The following is a 17,610-nucleotide window of genomic DNA, read 5'->3' on the forward strand; positions in this document are numbered from 1 at the left end:
TACCAGTTCTGCATTTTGAAAATAACAAGTTTAAGTATTTGATATACAAGTATTATCAAATATATCATGGGACATGGAAATGTATATAGTTATTTTTTCGGAAAGTAATATACGGCAATATAATTCTGTATATGTAAAGGGAAGTTTATATATAATTTGGAATTATAGTCACTAATCAGGTTATTAATTTTTTAGACATAGCGCAATAAAAACATAAAGGTCTCTGTTAATACCAGGATTAGAACTTTTAAAGGGCAGCTGAAAAAGACTCTCCAAAGCTGCCCAGGAATATGCAAGGATTGATTTTTTTAAAGGCCAAGGAAAATAAAATAAAATCAGCAGATAGTAAGGTTCAAACAAAACCAAGTAAGCATTATGGTGAAGACAAAGTCGTGCTAATTAGTAATAGTTATCTTCAAGTATTGTAAAACGACAAAATTGCCTTTAAAAAGAAAAAGTATAGATTTTATGAACTAAATCTTCAAATTGAAGTTAGAAGTGTATGTAGGATCAGCCTAATTGTAACAAGAGCATGAAGAAGAGTTGTGATAATGGGAGCAGAATAGCTGCTCACTTTTACAAATGGGGAAGAGAGAATTAGGCTATTAGCTAATGAGATAAAACAAAGGATGTGCTCACATCAGCATCCGATTGCAAGGCAGACTTCTTAATGTAGATCGACTTGAATGATGACACAAACACAATGATTTGCTCTTTCCCCTGCTCCACTGTAGGAATTGCCAAGATGCTTCTGTGTTTCCCATCTTTCCCTTAATTAGCCAGAGAGTCACCAGCTTCCCAGCAAAATTATTTAAGCCATATTAATAGAATTATGTTGAATCTATAGAATAAGAAATCCCCCCAAAAGCCCTGACCCATGTTGAAAATAATCACTCATAACGCCTGTTTTTCCAGCATTATTGTAGGATCCAGAACCAAATGACACCTATCTGTGCATCATTTAGGAGCTTTTTTTGAATGGAAGCAAATATTTATGGAATGCCTATGATGTGTCAGGCACTTTACTCATGCAACTGTTGCTCACAACCCATTTATAAGTATAGGGATATTTATCTACATTTTACAAAAGAGTAAGCTGCTGCTTAGAGATGTTAAGATTCATAGACCTATCAAGTGGCAGAGCCAGAATTCAAACCCTGTGTCCATGTAATGCTAAAGCCCTTTGACAGGGTTCCATCAAGCCACTTCCACAAAGATCTTTGACTTTTCGGTTCATCACTGTACTCAAATACCTGAAACAGTGCCTGGCACATAGTGGGTCTTCAGTAAACAGCTGTTGAATACAAGAAGGCCTGCTCTGGTGCAAAGCCTCCTCTTACTGGTGCTCCTGGAGGCACCTGATGGAGGTAAGTAAAACGGCTCATTCATAGTCACTGACATTAAGCTTGTCTTAATCTGTTCCAGATATCAGGTTTTTGTTCCTCATTTGTCCTGTTTTTTGTTTTCTTTGCCTTTCCTTATCTGTGTTCATATCTCTAAATCTAAGAGATAAGACCCCAGGGACAGGATCCAGTCTTCTTGGCTTGCACCATCCCAGCCCACTAATGAAAGCTCTGCATGCAGCAGTGCCCCACAGAATCATCAGGATTTATTAATCACTGACAGAAAGTCTGTTACAGAAATAAATACGTTTGCATTTCAGGAGAATCATTAGCCCACACTCATTTTTCACTCAGAAGAGCTATGCACAACCTATCAAGACCTGAAAAGTAGATTCTCCTCCCTTTCTAGAGAAAAGAGGACAGCAATTTGAGTAGTCAAGTCTTTTCATGTGAGCACACACTGACATTCAAGTGTGGAGGGGAAGTTCTGCTCATTGCTAAGGATGATGTCTTCTCCAAAATGGCTTATAATTTCCAACAAATAATGATCGCTTACAGCCAGCAAACTCTACTGTGGCGATTATTGTTTGTTTGGACCCTTTCTTGTTGCAGTCTATATTGTATTGAAATAATGAGGCTGCAGGTGGAGCAGAATGAAAGGCCCTGTGAGAAAAAATAGGCACCCTCTGTGGTCATGAAGATAAGGTGTCACCTATATAGCAGCATTAGGAGGTCAGGGATTTGGGTCTGTTCTGTTCACTGCTGTATCCCTGGTGTCTACACCAGTACCGGACACATAGGCAATGCACAATAAATACTTTTGAAATGAATTAGGTTATAGAAATAATAACGATGGTGTTGATTATGATGATGATGACGATAAATAATATAGTGTCTGTCTCAGAGGAGAAGTACTGGGAATGCTATCGCCTGAATTAGGAGGGGTACTAATTTAAAAATGTTCTCTCCATAAGGGAAAAAAAAGAGATAAAGAGAGATAAGGGGGTTCTTGATGCATAAGGGACTACAGATAAATGTATTCTTTTTGGACAGAGTTCAGGAACAAAAGCAGATTTGGGGCAATTACTTTGTCAAAGTTTAAACCTGAAATAGAACAATATCAGTATATTGTATTGCTAAAGGCTTTGGCAATAAGATATGGATACTTATTATCACTGTTATTCATCATTGTTTTGCAACTAATACAGTAAGCAAGGAAAATGAAATAATTGGTAACAGTATTGAAAAAGAAAAGAAAATGTGTTTCACACTATTGATAATTATATTCCAGGAGACTCAAAGTGAAAAAACAACAACACAAAACACAAAACTACTAGGCTTAATAAGAGAATATGATAAGCTGACTGAGTACAGGGTAAATATTTTCGGTAGAGCAGTAACTTGTTGTAAATATAATAAGAAAATCTTATTTATCCAAAACTATAAAGCATGTAGGAATATATTTAACAAAAAAAAATACTCAGCCTTTCTGAAAAACAGTATAAGCACTTATTGATGAGGCATCCACAAATAAGCCTATCAGGTATAGATATCCTAAAACTCTCACTTGTCTCTAGTTGTATTTGATTACATTGTAATGAGAGTAATAATTGAATTAAAGTACAATGAGAATTAAGAAGAATAAATGTTTGAAAATAGCCGATAAAGTGTTGAGGAAAAAAAGCATACCTGCATGTGTTGGTAAGGATTCTAGCTGTCTCAGTAGTCAAAATTTAAATACGGGTGGCTTAAAATAGGTGTTTTTCTTGTTTACTTTACAACCCATTATGGGTGGGTTAGCTCTTTTTATTTGCTTATTGTAACTGTTATTTTATCTTCATTTTTAAGCATGAATTCAGTGAATATTCACTTTGTGCCAGTCACTGGTTGGATTTCCTCATTTAATTCTCACAAAAATTCTTTATGAGTTTATCCCCATTTTATGAAGGAGGAAACGGAGGCGCTGAGAAGTTAAATAAGTAAATGGTATTTGGCAATTCAGGTTGCCTAACTGTAAAGACAACTAAATATTTGGTGATTCCCTTAGATTTTAAGTATATCTCATAGTAGAGAGAACATATGACATAAATCTTTATTTATTAAATTAGACATATATATATATATGTATATATGTATATATATATATATATATCTCCAGCATACTATATTATTTTTTGTTCTATTTCTGTTGTATTTAAGGTAGCAAAAGTTAAGACTATGTGCCTAAAAATTAGGAGAGCTGGAATCCCAGAGCTAACTCTGCTACTAACAAGCTCTGTGACCTTGAGAAGTCCTTTTTCCTTCCTGGTCCTCAGCTTCACATCTATAAAATAATGAGGCTTGCATGAGAATGTCCTCACAGTCCACAGTCATTTGGTTCTCTAATGAGAAAATGGATTGTGGAACCTGCCTGGCTCCCAAGCCCATGCTGGTTTTCTATATGAGTTGTTTATTTATTTGTGTAATACTTCAAATGAACGTCCCTGTCTGTCCTTCATTCCACTCATCTTACTCTCAGATATGAAGGACGCTTGATGGTTGGAGGGATGTCTGGGATCGGACAAAAACTCACTGCTTCTTATTGTGACTATGTGATTCAAGCTCTATTTGAGAGAGCATTCCACAGTGGGTAATACGCAGTTTCTTGTTGATACCAAATAGATTTGTTTTGGCTTAAACTCTAAAGTGTTATTTTAAAATCAACAGCCTATTAAAATAATACACTCCATATCCATGTCAAAAAGGAACAGATGTAATTGAATACAAACTTACTCTAATAAAATGAGAAACTTAAATATCAAGTCAAATATAAAATGTAGACTTCTTAATACTGAGCCGTGGATTTTTATATTCTCTATCAAAATTTCCTGGCCCGCCTTTAAAGGATAACCTTTAGAGTATTTAATTTAAAATTTAAAGTATAACTTTTCTTTTTGGTGGATCTATTTAATTATTTTTTTTTCTGGGTTATGGTTTTGGCAATTAAGTAATAGGTTTAAATCCAATTGATTTTGACCCTTCTTTAGCCAAGGACTATTATGATATGCTTTTTAAAAATGGTTTTTCCTGTATTGCTTGGCACTGTGGCTCACAAGTCAGCCAAATAAGACTATAAAATTAAATTGGCTTACTCCTACATGGCTTATCTACTGGGTGCAGTTGAGTACCTAGAGGTTTAATTTTTTTTTGTTTTAGACATAGGCAGTCAAGTTAATGCCAAGAAAATTAGCCCCATCCTTTTAAGGCTCTGCAACCTTGGTTACAAAGCTAGAGACATACCATTGATTTTTTTCTAGAATTAGAATATCCATTATTAAATAACTATCCAATATTAAATAACTATGCAATAGTTATTTAACTTGAATGTTAAATAAAGCTTTCATGCTGTAAAATGTAGAAATCATTTTCCTTAATATTGTAAAATAATTTGTAGAGAACATATTGTCTACATAAAATTGGCAATTTTTAATTTGATATAAATAAACATGTGTTCCCTTTATTTTCTTTATAAATTAGCTTCTTCCTTTATAAATGAGCTTCTTCATATGTTAAATAGTTTCACATTTCATAGCAGTTAGGCTTAGTGACTCTAGTTAATTATTTTAATGGTTATTAATCTGGCATTAAGAAAATAACACCCTACGTTACTCATAGAGTGATTCTAAAAGCATTTCAGGGAGCGAGCAGAGTAGATATCATAAATGGACCCATATGATGTCCAACAGTGCTCTCTACTGGCAAAGAAGCAAGTCATAAAACAAACTAGCCTTTAAAGTGGAAAAAACAAAAAGTCAATTTCAAACAGTATTTGAAAATGAAGGTGGAATCCTGAAACTTTCACTCATGTCTCTGCAAAACGTTTATTGTTGGCATAATGGAATACAGTGTAAGAAATAGAATAAATGAATTCAGACATCACTTGAGATTCATTTTTAAGTTTATCATTTTAATTAACTGAAAAATAGTTGTGGGAATTTTAGAAAATATTAAGCCAAATATGAAATATCTTAATAGAATTTTAAGTGTAAAAGGCTATAAATATTTTGTATATAATAGTGAGTTTGATAACATTTTTGTGTTTTTAGTTTCAACACACAGCAGCCTCTAAAATATCTTAGTGAGTACATACATCTGCTATGTATTCAAATACATTGAGCAGAGAAATACATGGGTTGGAATATTTGTATAAATATATAATTTGCTTTTTATATTGTCAGAAATTTGCTCTGTATTTGTCAAAGTCTTTAAGAAGATTTTTTAAAAGACATTTTATAGTTTGTAAAATCTGTGAAAAATATATGCCATGTTGTCATACATACCTTTCAATATATAGACTAAGAATACACAAAATACTTTTAGATTGCTATCAGCTTACTTTTCATAGTCTAACACATTCTAAATGTTTCTTTTGTGCTTTATATCTTTCTTATTATTCATATTGCTTAGGAGTCACATTCAGTGTTTTAATCTCAACCCTTTTAATAACTAGTAGTCAAAATTAAAATATATGTATATAGATATGTATATACACAATAATGCCCAATCAATCAATCATATATAGCAATTTAAGAGGTTTTGTTTATTTTCATAAGTTTGCCTAATATTGTCTGACAGATTACTTTTTTTGTATCATAAATTTGAAAGATAGCAAACAATTTTTTCGATAATATTTACCTGTTGGTTATAAGATAAAAGTTGATGTTTATTTTCACTGATACATTTTTTTCTGTAGTTTTTGAATTTCCTATAGTAGACATACATTACTATTAAAATACTTTATTTATTTATAAGTAAATAGAAAAACGTTGTTGCAGAGTTTCAAAGCACAAGTCCAGAGTTGTGCAAGATGCACACTTGTACTTATTATGTAAAGTTTAATGTCAATCTTTCTGAAAAAAATATGTACTGAAATGAGTGTTGTTATTTTGGGCTATGAAGGTATATAATTGATGAAATTTTGAATACTTAATAAAAAATGGCACTGGCCATTATCACTTGCCACAGAACATATAACTTTTCTTTTGCTGTTTGCCACACAACTAAAAAATAACACTCTGAATCAATAGGTATATCAAAAGCAGTCTGATACATTATACTGTCTTCTCATCATTGGTATTTTTTCTGCCACATGGAGGAGCTGACATAAAAGTTGCTAAAACATAAAGGCAATTATTTTAACTCAATTTAAAATGTTAAACATACCAATGTCCCATTTTTCTAAGAGAATATAAAAAATATTTTTGTATTTTTTGCTTAGGTAAACACCTAACAGAAAAAACAACATTTTGAGATGGACTTTTTTCATTCAGCATAATTCCCTTGAGATTCACTCAAGTTGTTGTATGAGTCAAGAGTTCAGTCATTTTTATTGCTGAGTAATATTCCATAGTACAGATGCACCACTGTTCATTTAACCATTCACTCTCTGAAGAACATCTGGGTTGTTGCCAGTGTTTGGCTATTAAAAAATATGAACATTGGTGGACACATATTTCATGAACATAAGTTTTCATTTCTTTGGGATTAATACCCTGAAAAACGCATTTGCTGTATCCTCTGATAAGTCCATGTTTAGTTTTAAAAGAAATTACTTTTTTCCAGAGTGCCTGTGCCATTTTACATCACCACCAACAGCAGTGTCTATAATTTTATTTGCTAATCTGACAACCCCAATTAGTAGCATTAATGATGTAATTTTTCTGACTCTCCTTGCCATGTCCCTGAACACTTATCTTATTCCTGTTTGCAGCAGCATTATCTTTCATCTCTCTCTGAAACGTGGCAGCTGACTGGGGACCCATGATTTTGACACTCCTCTCAATCTCTTAGGCCTTCCATTGAGACCTCAGAGCCAGGGTCTCCCTAATTCCACACCTTCTCCCCAGAATTCTGTGTTCCCAAGCTCTACTTCGTATACCTAGTGTTGGGTCTGCTTCTGTAGCTGACACATTGGAGGCATTTTAACCTCAATATGTTTGAGTGCATATTTCATTTCTTAAATATTCCTCACACTCTGCAAATTCTATCTGTTATTACTTGTGTTACTTTTACTTATGCTATCTAAGATATATTTTAAATCTGTGAGCTAGACATCAACAAACATAAAAATATTGACACACACACACACACACACACACACACACACACACACTCTCACACACACTAGAATATAAACTCCACGAGGATAGGGACATTTTACGCAGCTGTATACCCAGCATTTAGTAAATGTTTGATGCATAGTAAATACTCAAAAAATTTTAAGAAATAAATTAGTATGTGCAACAATAACTTATTGTTTGGGGGGTTAATTTAATTTTTACTTTATCAAAGTAAACTATATCCATTTTAAATAGTCAGATATTTCCCCATGGCTTATACTGAAAAAGCAGTTTCCCAGGCCTTCTCCCAAGTCTCACTCACTGAGGGAAGCACTTTGAATTCTTCTGTGTTCCTTTGTTACTTTCTTCTATGTTTCTGGATAACTTGCTAACTGCTGTGCCTTGATGTGCCATATCTATAATGGTTATCAACACCATTCTGTTGTTCCTCCCCGTTTCTTGGGTTCCGTTTTTTCTTCTGTTTTATTTTACTTCTTTTCTTACCGAGAACCTGGGCAGGGGAGGTAAATTTTTTTATTCCTTCCATGTCTCAGTATGTATTTTTCTTTCTTGATAACCTGGAAACTTGGCTCTAAATCATTTTCTTCCTTAGAATTTGGAATTATTTTTCTTCCATTATTGCTGATGTGAAATATGATATAGTTCATATTCCTGGTTCTTTGTGTTTGTTTGTTTCTGGGATCTTTTATGATCTTTCCTTTGTCTCTAGTGCAGCGGTTCTCAACCTTCCTAATGCCGTGAGCCCTTAATACAGTTCCTCATGTTGTGGTGACCCCCAACCATAAAATTATTTTCATTGCTACTCTATAACTGTAATTTTGCTGCTGTTATGAATTGTAATGTAAGTATCTTTTTGTTTTCCGATGGTCTTAGGCGACCCCTGTGAAAGGGTCGTTCAACCCCCAGGTTGAGAACCATGCTCTAGTGGGTTGATGATGAGTCTAGTGTATTGTGCTTATACATGCTTGGGTTTTCACTCAAAGGTGTAATCTTAAGTCCTGTAGTCTGAAAATGTATACCTTTGTTTCTGGAGAGGTGTTAGATAATTTTCTGCCTTCAGTGTTTTTCTTCTTTTCTTTCTCCAGAACTCTATCTGGTTTGATATTGAATCACCTAGAACCGTCACCTAGAGGAGATATTAAGAGATCGCTGGAACTTAGAGTTTCTGAATCAGTAGAATTTGTCTTTATAACAGCGTTAGATAATGCTGATGCTACTTTCCCAGGGACTGAATTTTGAAAAGCACTGTCCTAGACCAATTCTCTAGTAGTTCTGTTTGGTTGTTTTATTTTTCCTTTTATCTTCTTTTAAGCATCTGTCTTTTGCACTTCTCATTCCCTTGGCTCTGCCTGCCTTCCTCCAGATATCACTGCCTTTCTGGTTGGTTTACATTTTATCTTATGGGTGAGATCTCCTCTGACTTTCCTATTTTAAATGGTACAACACACAGACACATTTGCGTACTTTGCACTTGCTCCCCTTCATCTCTGCTACCTCTCCAGGACACTTTTTAAATACTATATAATTTAGTACTTATTTATATCACATTGTTTATGTTTGGCTCCTTCCACTAGGGTGTAAGGTCAGTAAGGACAGGGAATTTGCTTTGTTTTGTTCTCTGCTGAATCCCAAATCCTAAAAGAGTACTAGATAAATGGTAAGCACCCAATAACTCCGTTTTGATGAATTTTCTCAACTTCATCTTCTAATATTTTTACTACATTGGAAATTGCCTGCATTATGTTTTTAATTTCTTGAGCTCTTTTTATTCTCTAAATGTTTATGGACTTTAGATTTTTAGTCATCTTTTTGTCCATGCTTTCTTTCAGATTCTTTTCTGTTCTTTTTTGTTCCTGTTTTCTTTGTTTTCTTCCCTGTATTTCATGTGAGAGGCTTTCCTCAAATATATGTACATACTTGTTGTGTTTTGAGACTTAAGACACTTCTTGTGTATACGCGGTCTGACAATTAAGTTCACCAACTTGTTGCAATAATGTTGCTAACCTTTTTTGATATCAGAGGGATAATTCATTATGAATTTGTACCAACTGGACAAACAGTTAACCAAGTTTACTATTTGGAAGTGCTAAAAAGGCTGCATGAAAAAGTTAGACGACCTGAACTTTTCGCCAACAATTCATGGCTCTTGCATCACGACAATGCACCAGCTCACACGGCAGTGTCTGTGAGGGAGTTTTTAGTCAGGAAACAAATAACTGTATTGGAACATACTCCCTACTCACCTGATCTGCCCCCTTTCTTTACCTGAAGATAAAGGAAATATTGAAAGAAGACATTTTGATGCCATTCAGTGCATCAAGGGTAATACAATAGCTCTGATGGCCATTCCAGAAAAAGAGTTCCAAAATTGCTTTGAAGGGTGGACTAGGCACTGGCATCGGTGCATAGCTTCCCAAGGGGAGTACTTCAAAGGTGACCATAGTGATATTCAGCAATGAGGTATGTAGCACATTTTCTAGGATGAGTTTGCACACTTAATTGTCCAACTTCATACAGGCAAGACTTATTTCATGTGGAAACCCCACTGTCAGCAGAGGTTGTCTTGTTTTTTTTGTTAGTTTGTTTGTTTTTGTTTTTTTGGGGGCACTTTGCCTAGAAAAGAATCCTGTCTGGAGCCTTATAAGACTAACAGCCTTAAAGGTCTAGTGGACTTTCAGTTCCACATGTGGACTCAGTTTCTTTGTTTCAGTGATGTGCCTCAGCTCTGCTCTCAGCCAGGTCTCTAGCATCCTGCAGTCCAGAGCCCCCCGGCCTTGTCTCCCCAGCTAGTTAATGACTTTGTTGGGATGGGATGGGATGGATTAGTCCCTTGGCCATGCCATGATTCAGTTCCACCTTTTCTTTCAGCCTTCAGGCACCATGGAGAATGAAAAAAGATAAAAACCAAAGTCCTACCTCTAACCCATATACAAGCCTATTGATAGCACTTATGACAGTGTTTCAGTTCTTTGTGGGTTTGTATCCTCGACTGTATGTTCCTAGATGTAAGCATTTAAGTGTTTTTTCACAGTGTCTTATGTCAGTTTTTCCCAGAATTAAACCTCAAAGCAAAGATTTGAGTGTGCGGGGTTTATTAAGGGAGCACTTCCATGAGCAACCAGTGAGGACACTGGAAAGTAGGACAGACAAAGGATAGAAGTCAAGGAAGACTACATCGTCTGGGGGACCCCAGCCTTAGCCTGATTCCAAGGGAAGCTCTGCATCATAATAGTACACCTTAGCGTGTACCCCAGCTCCAAGCAAAGGGGCTGGGTCTTTGTATTTCCACACCAGTTATTGGCTAAAGAATGTGGTGATGTGGGGGAAGCCAAAACTCACAGGTGTTCCCACCTCTCAGTACGGGCTAAGTGACTTCATTGCCCAAAGGGAATCCTCAGAAGGTCTTGCAATTCAGCCATTACCAGCAATGCACACGGAAGCTAGAGGGATGGGTCTCAACACTGACAAAGTGGGTCCAAGGAGCACTGAGCAGGCACCAGCAGTACTCACTAAAATTGAGCGTCTTCCCCAATCACTAAATAAAGGACAGGCAACCCCTCGTAATTATAAAACACTTTGCAGTTTACAGAGGGTTGTTTTTTCTTTCATCTCTTATTGTAATTGATCGTCAGAACATTTTTAAAAGGAGAGAAGAGCAATATTATTCTTATTTTTCAAGAGTCAATTAAAGCAGAGATCAGGTAACTTTTCTTCTAACATCTTCAGATTCTACGCCTAGAGTTTATTCCAGCATGGTGCATCATATTTAAGAGTTTTATAAATATTTTATATAGACAGATGGAATGCATACAAATGTGAATTGTTTAAGTATCGTGATGCATTTTGTTATTTAAAAAATACAAGAAATATTATAAAGAATAATCTTTTCAGTTTTAAAATTATTTCCATTTAGGTCATCTAACACTACATAGAAAAAAAATGGGTTAAGTGTCCAGCTCCTTATTAGATGGCTTTACAGTTTAATTCCCACCATTATTCAAGGCTTTTCCCTGTTTCATTACTCAGGTGAATTAATTAAAGCCAGTGTAAAAGAAACATATTAAAAGGTTCCTGGTGCACAACAAGAGGTTGATTCATTTAGAATATTCTTGGAGTTCTTCCATAAATGTCCTATATGGGCCTATTTACATATAATACTTATGACTCATGACATTTCTGCCGAAGTATGAATACTCTTTCCATAAATATTTCCAGTAACTCTTACAGTCCATTATTGACACAACAGACTCTTCCTTCTTCTAGTTCAAGAATCACTTACCAATAAAGAACCTACCTTTTCCTCCCTGTTCCTGTTGGCACTAGACTACCCACTCATAGGGAATCTTTCAGTGATAAATTCAAAGATGTTGAGAATAGGTGTTTATCCCTATGGATTTACTCCAAACTAAATAGCTCCTATTGTGTTAACTCCCCTCTTGTCATGTGAACCCTTTATCCTTTCTGGGTGATCTAAAATAGTGCTTTTCAAACGTGGTGGCATACTAAAATCACCCGGGGAGCTTTAAAATACGCAGATGCCCTGGCCCTGCCCCAGACTGATTAAATCAGACTGCTAGGCACCAGTCTAAGTTTAAAGCTCCCATGTGATTCTATCCTATAGCAGTCAAGGCTGAATACACTGATCTGAAACAAGAAAAGTGACAGGTCCATTGGTGTCAGGAATAGATTTGGCTGTCTCCCACATCTTAGTAGCAGGTTTTCAATTCCTTTTAAGCTAAGAATTTCTCCATTGATTTTGGTCTTTTTGCAGACGTAGGTCAACCAACTTGAGGTCACACTGAGGCAAACCAAGTGCCTGATGATATTGTATCTAGGTCCTCGTAGCAGTTGTTTGAGTATCTGAGAGAAAGGAACTGTACTTTATAGAATCTGATTAGTGAAACTTTTTTTTTGCCTTAATGCTTCTGAGCTTCGCTTTTCCTCCTCCATGACCTCATCAGAATGCGGATCAGCAGTTATCTCTTGTATTTTCAGCTCACCTTTTGTATCTGCCTTCCACTATCTTCCTGACCTGTTACTATTTTTTAAATCTGTTCCACAGACGTTAGTACAAAGAACCATGTGGGATGCTTTTAGAAATAGAATTTCCTAGCCCTACCCTTAAAGATGCAATTTTACTTGACTGAGGAGTCTGCGTTATTATACTTTAACCTGCTCTCTGGGTAAATTCTCATGCAGGTGATACAGGGAGCCCATTTTGAAAATCAAGATTCTAATTAGCTTTTTTTTTTCAAGAATGAAGGAAGGAATAAAATGTGATTTAAAAAGATACCATGACATTACCATTTTGTTCCCTTTCATTTTCTGTGTTAATACATGAAAAAGATTGTATTTAATCATTTTATGTAAAGTACACACACACACACACACACACACACAATCATTTATATAAGAAGTGATGAATTCTTGACTCATTTTGGTGGTACAATTAGTAGTATGTGACAAAAAAAGTCTTTGGGAAATTATATACACTTCATTTAGTTATTTGCTATTTATACAGAAATATTTTGTAGAATAAAATGCCCATATTTCAATATTAATGGGTCTGAACATTTTGTGATATCAGATTCCTATTTAGGAGGTATTATGTCTCTTCATAGTAGAAGTTTTATTACAATGTGTTAATTTTTATGAAACTTTTTTCTTCTTCTTTTTTTTGGCTAGGTCTGGTTTTAACCAAAAACCTTCAGGGATATTTGAATGCTTAGTAAAATTATGTTTTATTTTTAATGTAGTTTAGCTTACAGCTTTGGTGGATGATGTATATGGGGTATTAAAAAAGTATTTTAAAATTTTATATTTTAAAATTTTACATGCAATATGAATGTCATAATTGGAAAACAAAGAAAAATGTTCATTTGAAATAATCTGTTTTAAACCATATTAATGTCTTAAAATATACTATTGACATTTAAATAAAGGAACAAAAAGCACTTATATGCTTTGAATTTAGATAACATTAAAAGATTTCAGTATGTTTTAAATATTAAATTATTAATATTTAAATTAAAATATTAAACTTTATTCCTTTGGGCCCAATGAAATGACTTTTTTTCTTTCCAGTTAAATAAAGTTTTCTTCCCAGTAAAAATCTGCAAGCAAAATATTTAGGAAAATGTGTTTTTAAAAAACTTTTGAATAATAAGAATTGTATGTGATTAAATAATATGTACATTTTCATATAATTTAAAATAATGTAAATTAACAACTCTTCTATTTAATTAAGATTTAGTTTTCTATTACTATCGCATCATTCTATTATGTGAGGTTATATTTCAAAATGATTTAATGATATATGATGCAGTAAAGCCTACACTGTGTCTCACAAATGACCGTTTTTAGTTTCTTGGCAGTACGGAAGTGGAGCAGCCCAAAGGAACAGAAGTTGTGAGAGATGCTGTAAGGAAACTAAAGGTAGGGAAAGCCCTCCAAATAAATGTCTAGTGTATTGATCCTGCCTTAAGTTATTGGAAGACTGATGGAAATCAAAGCATGAATAACTTTATGGTAGATATGACTTCATTCAGTTAAAAATGGACTATTAAATAAATATCACCAGATCAAAGAAATATTTAATACTAAGTGTGTACACGTAATTAATTATTTTTCTGAGTATGGCATGTGGCACACTCTTCATATTTTTCTAAGGTGTCATTTCTCATACTGACCAACAACAACAAAATATAATGGCCATATTTCATCAGCTTTGGCTTTCAGTATCTTGCCTTAACTTTGTTTGGAGAATGTGGACTCATGCCCTAACTCAAAAACTAGAAATAGCCTAATGACTATCCCTAATAGTTAGAATGTCATATGTACCAGTTAACCAGTTGGAAATATGGAGTTTAGAGTTGAATCCAAAGCAGAATATTGCAGTGACACTGTCTGTTAAAGATAGCCTAATGAACAAATCAAATAGGACCTGGCCATGTCTGTGAGCAGACATGGGGAACTGGTGAGAGAAGAGCATAAAAGGACATTTAATAAGCAACTACATATACTCATAATTAGCAAATATCCTGAGAAAATCTTATGGAAGTTATCACATATCTCAGCGTGTTTTTTTTTATCGTATCCCAAAAGACATTGTTTTCAATGAGATTTTAAGATTTTAAAAACTCCTTCAACAGAATTCTCATCTTTTTTAAATTGAGATATAATTAACATATTCCATTAGTTTTAGGTACACTATAATAATTAGATATTTGTATATATTGTGAAATGATAACTATAAGTATAGTTAGCATCCATCACCACACATACTTACAATTATTTTTTCTTGTGGTAAGAACTTTTAAGATCTACTCTCTTAGCAACTTTCAAATGTACAATTGTACAGTACAAAATGTACAGTATTATTAACTATAGTCATTATGTTGCATCACCAGGACTTATTTTATACTTAGAAGTTTGTACCTTTTTACCACCTTCACCAATTTTGCTAACCTTCCACTCCCTGCCTCTGGCAACCACCAATCTGTTGTCTGTATCTATGAGTTAATTTTTTTTTTTTTTTAAGATTTTAAATGTGAGACCATACGGCATTTGTCTTTCTCTGTCACACTTATTTCACTTAGCATAATGCACTCAAGGCCCATCCAGGTCTCAAATAGCAAGATTTCCTTTTTTATGGCTGAATTAATATTCCATTATACATACATATATATATATATATATATATATATATATATATATATATATATATATATATATATATATATATATATATAATGTATATGTGTACGTATATGTTTGTGTATATATTCAACCATCCATGGACAACTTAGGTTGCTTCCATCAGAATTCTCGCTTTTATCTTATTAAGAACACCTAACATACCACTACAGCAGGTCCTGGAGTAAAGCTGTTTCATTCATTGTTGTTTTGTTACAATGTTGATGAGATTCTGCAGGAACTTAACTCTTTTTTATTCAGTTAACCTATGGTAAATTTGGTTTCATTATAAATTGTTTCACTGCAGTTCCAAGAACCTGTTGATGATGTGGATAATATTTTTATCCATTCATTTTATATGTAAATATTTTACTTAATGTTTTAAATTAATATGCTATAGGTCCCAAAATGATATCATTTCCATTTGAAAAAAGTGGACTAGCCAAACTATTCTTTCCACTCCTTATTAGGTAATGATTCAGACTTGCCCTTCTTTGGTCAGTACTTTTGAGCACTAATGAATAATTTAAAAGGTCTCACAGTTTATGGACAACATTTAGAATCAGATCCTATTTAAGTGCTCAGAACGTTTCACACTCTGGGCATGAGTCCAGCTTCACTACATCAGAATGTTTTATAAAGGAGTAATGGTATTTACACTTCATGGGGTTTTTTTATACTTAGGAGTTCTTAATTCAGTCAACCCAAATTCCAAACCTAAAGGATTCAATTACATAATGGCTTATAAAATATAAAGATATTGGAAATGAAATGCTTTAGAAATAATGACTAACTACTTTTTATAGATTTTTGTGGGCCTTTATACCCATTTCCTATGTAGTTTAATGTTTGGAAATAAACTGTTAAGAAAAAAGTGTGATTTTTCAATAAGATAAAAACTACATGGTATTGTTTTAAAATGCATACTCAATTGATAGTAGCTTTGTCTTTCAAGTCTCTTCCAGAATAAATATGTATTTAATAAGCAATCTTTACTTTGCTGATTGCAAAAATTTTGTATCAGGAAAGTATATCTGAGGGTGATGATTCAGGAACTAATGAAAATGAATAAAACAGTACAATTAATCTATTTTTAATTTATTTTTTGTGTGCATGTGTGTCAGAGCCGATAACTAAAATATATGAGTATTTACATAGTATTTACATTTAAAAACAATAATTTAGACCTTGGTTCATCTTTAATTCTGTCGTCATGTAGAAATGGCCAGAAGATGGTGCTATGGCTCTACTAAAAGAAAAGAAATTTGCTCATTAACTTAATTTGTGTATACATCCCCCATGTTAATTTCTTGCTTATTTTTCTTAAACATATGTATTCTGACTGCTTTTTTATCCACTGTAGTTTAGCATTTTATTTTATTTCCTACATATGGCAACATTTTATTTATATTTACTAAATTTTTCAAAAGTTTGCAATATTACAGTATTGGCTTCTGACATTAAAGAAAAATTTGCAATTTAGGATTAATACAATGTGATGGAAAACTTTTTCAGAAGAATTTTAAAACTTTTATTTTATTACATGATATATTCTGTCATTTAGTGGATAATTTACAGTTTATAAATTTTTCTTACATGTAATAATTTTTATGATTGTAAAGTTTTTTACTTTCATATTCTATATTTGTCAAAATGACATATTTTGTATTTTATGTTTTAGCCTAAGATTTAAGAAAATTTTCCAAAATATAATTTAAAAACCCTTTCAACTTCTATATATTTAATATTAGTGTTATTGCAGTGAATTCAATTTTTAATAGTGATTTATTTTTATTAATACAACTAATATAAATGTTAGAGGACTCGATATATATTATAAGCAATCTGTTTATGATTTGTACATGTAGATGAGTATTGGTATACAGATCTAAATCTTCTTGATTTTCTAGGAGATAACCAGGGGTTAGCATTCCGGGACCCCAATTTTAGAGGAGAAACCACTCACCCCAATGGGGCTAAATTACAATTACTTGAAGCTATCTCAAGGAATGTGGCTATGGAAATGACTGAGTTCTGTTAAATCTAGGACCAGAGTTATTTTTCATTTCACCTCACTCTCTCTGTGTGACATGACACCCTGTTTTGTTTTTGTTTTTATGATAACCACAGTAAGTCTTGTTAACACCCATCACCACAATAGTCAAAATAAAGTTTTTCTTGTGATGAAGACTTTTAAGATCTACACTCTTAGCAACTTTCAAATATACAATACAGTATTATGAATGACCAACTATAGTCGCCTTGCTGTACATTACATGGCATGACATTCTGCTTTTGTCTTCATAACCAGTTAATTTAACTAGTAAAATGGTTAGAGCTCAATTTAATTGCAAACTTATGTACATAGCTGATTTTTCTGTAGGATTATTAGAAATACTTTTAAAAAAATTAATTAAATATAAGAACCACCAAGAGGAGTAATAGCTTAGAAT

General features: G+C 33.5%; 1 protein-coding gene across 17 annotated transcripts in view; it reads left to right on the plus strand.

Moving 5' to 3' along the window:
- Window positions 1-17,610, plus strand: part of GULP1 (GULP PTB domain containing engulfment adaptor 1) — a 221,923-nt gene that overhangs the window by 157,680 nt on the left and 46,633 nt on the right. For 16 of the 17 annotated variants that reach the window (XM_019626115.1, XM_019626112.1, XM_019626114.1 and 13 more), the window contains one exon: window positions 13,826-13,897. The exons of the other annotated variant lie outside the window; for it this stretch is intronic. In XM_019626115.1, coding sequence (XP_019481660.1) covers window positions 13,826-13,897 — 72 coding nt within the window. The remainder of the gene's footprint in view (window positions 1-13,825; window positions 13,898-17,610) is intronic. 17 annotated transcript variants of the gene reach the window in all.

Source organism: Hipposideros armiger, unplaced genomic scaffold (assembly GCF_001890085.2).
Source record: "Hipposideros armiger isolate ML-2016 unplaced genomic scaffold, ASM189008v1 scaffold_658, whole genome shotgun sequence".
NCBI classification, from domain to species: domain Eukaryota; kingdom Metazoa; phylum Chordata; class Mammalia; order Chiroptera; family Hipposideridae; genus Hipposideros; species Hipposideros armiger.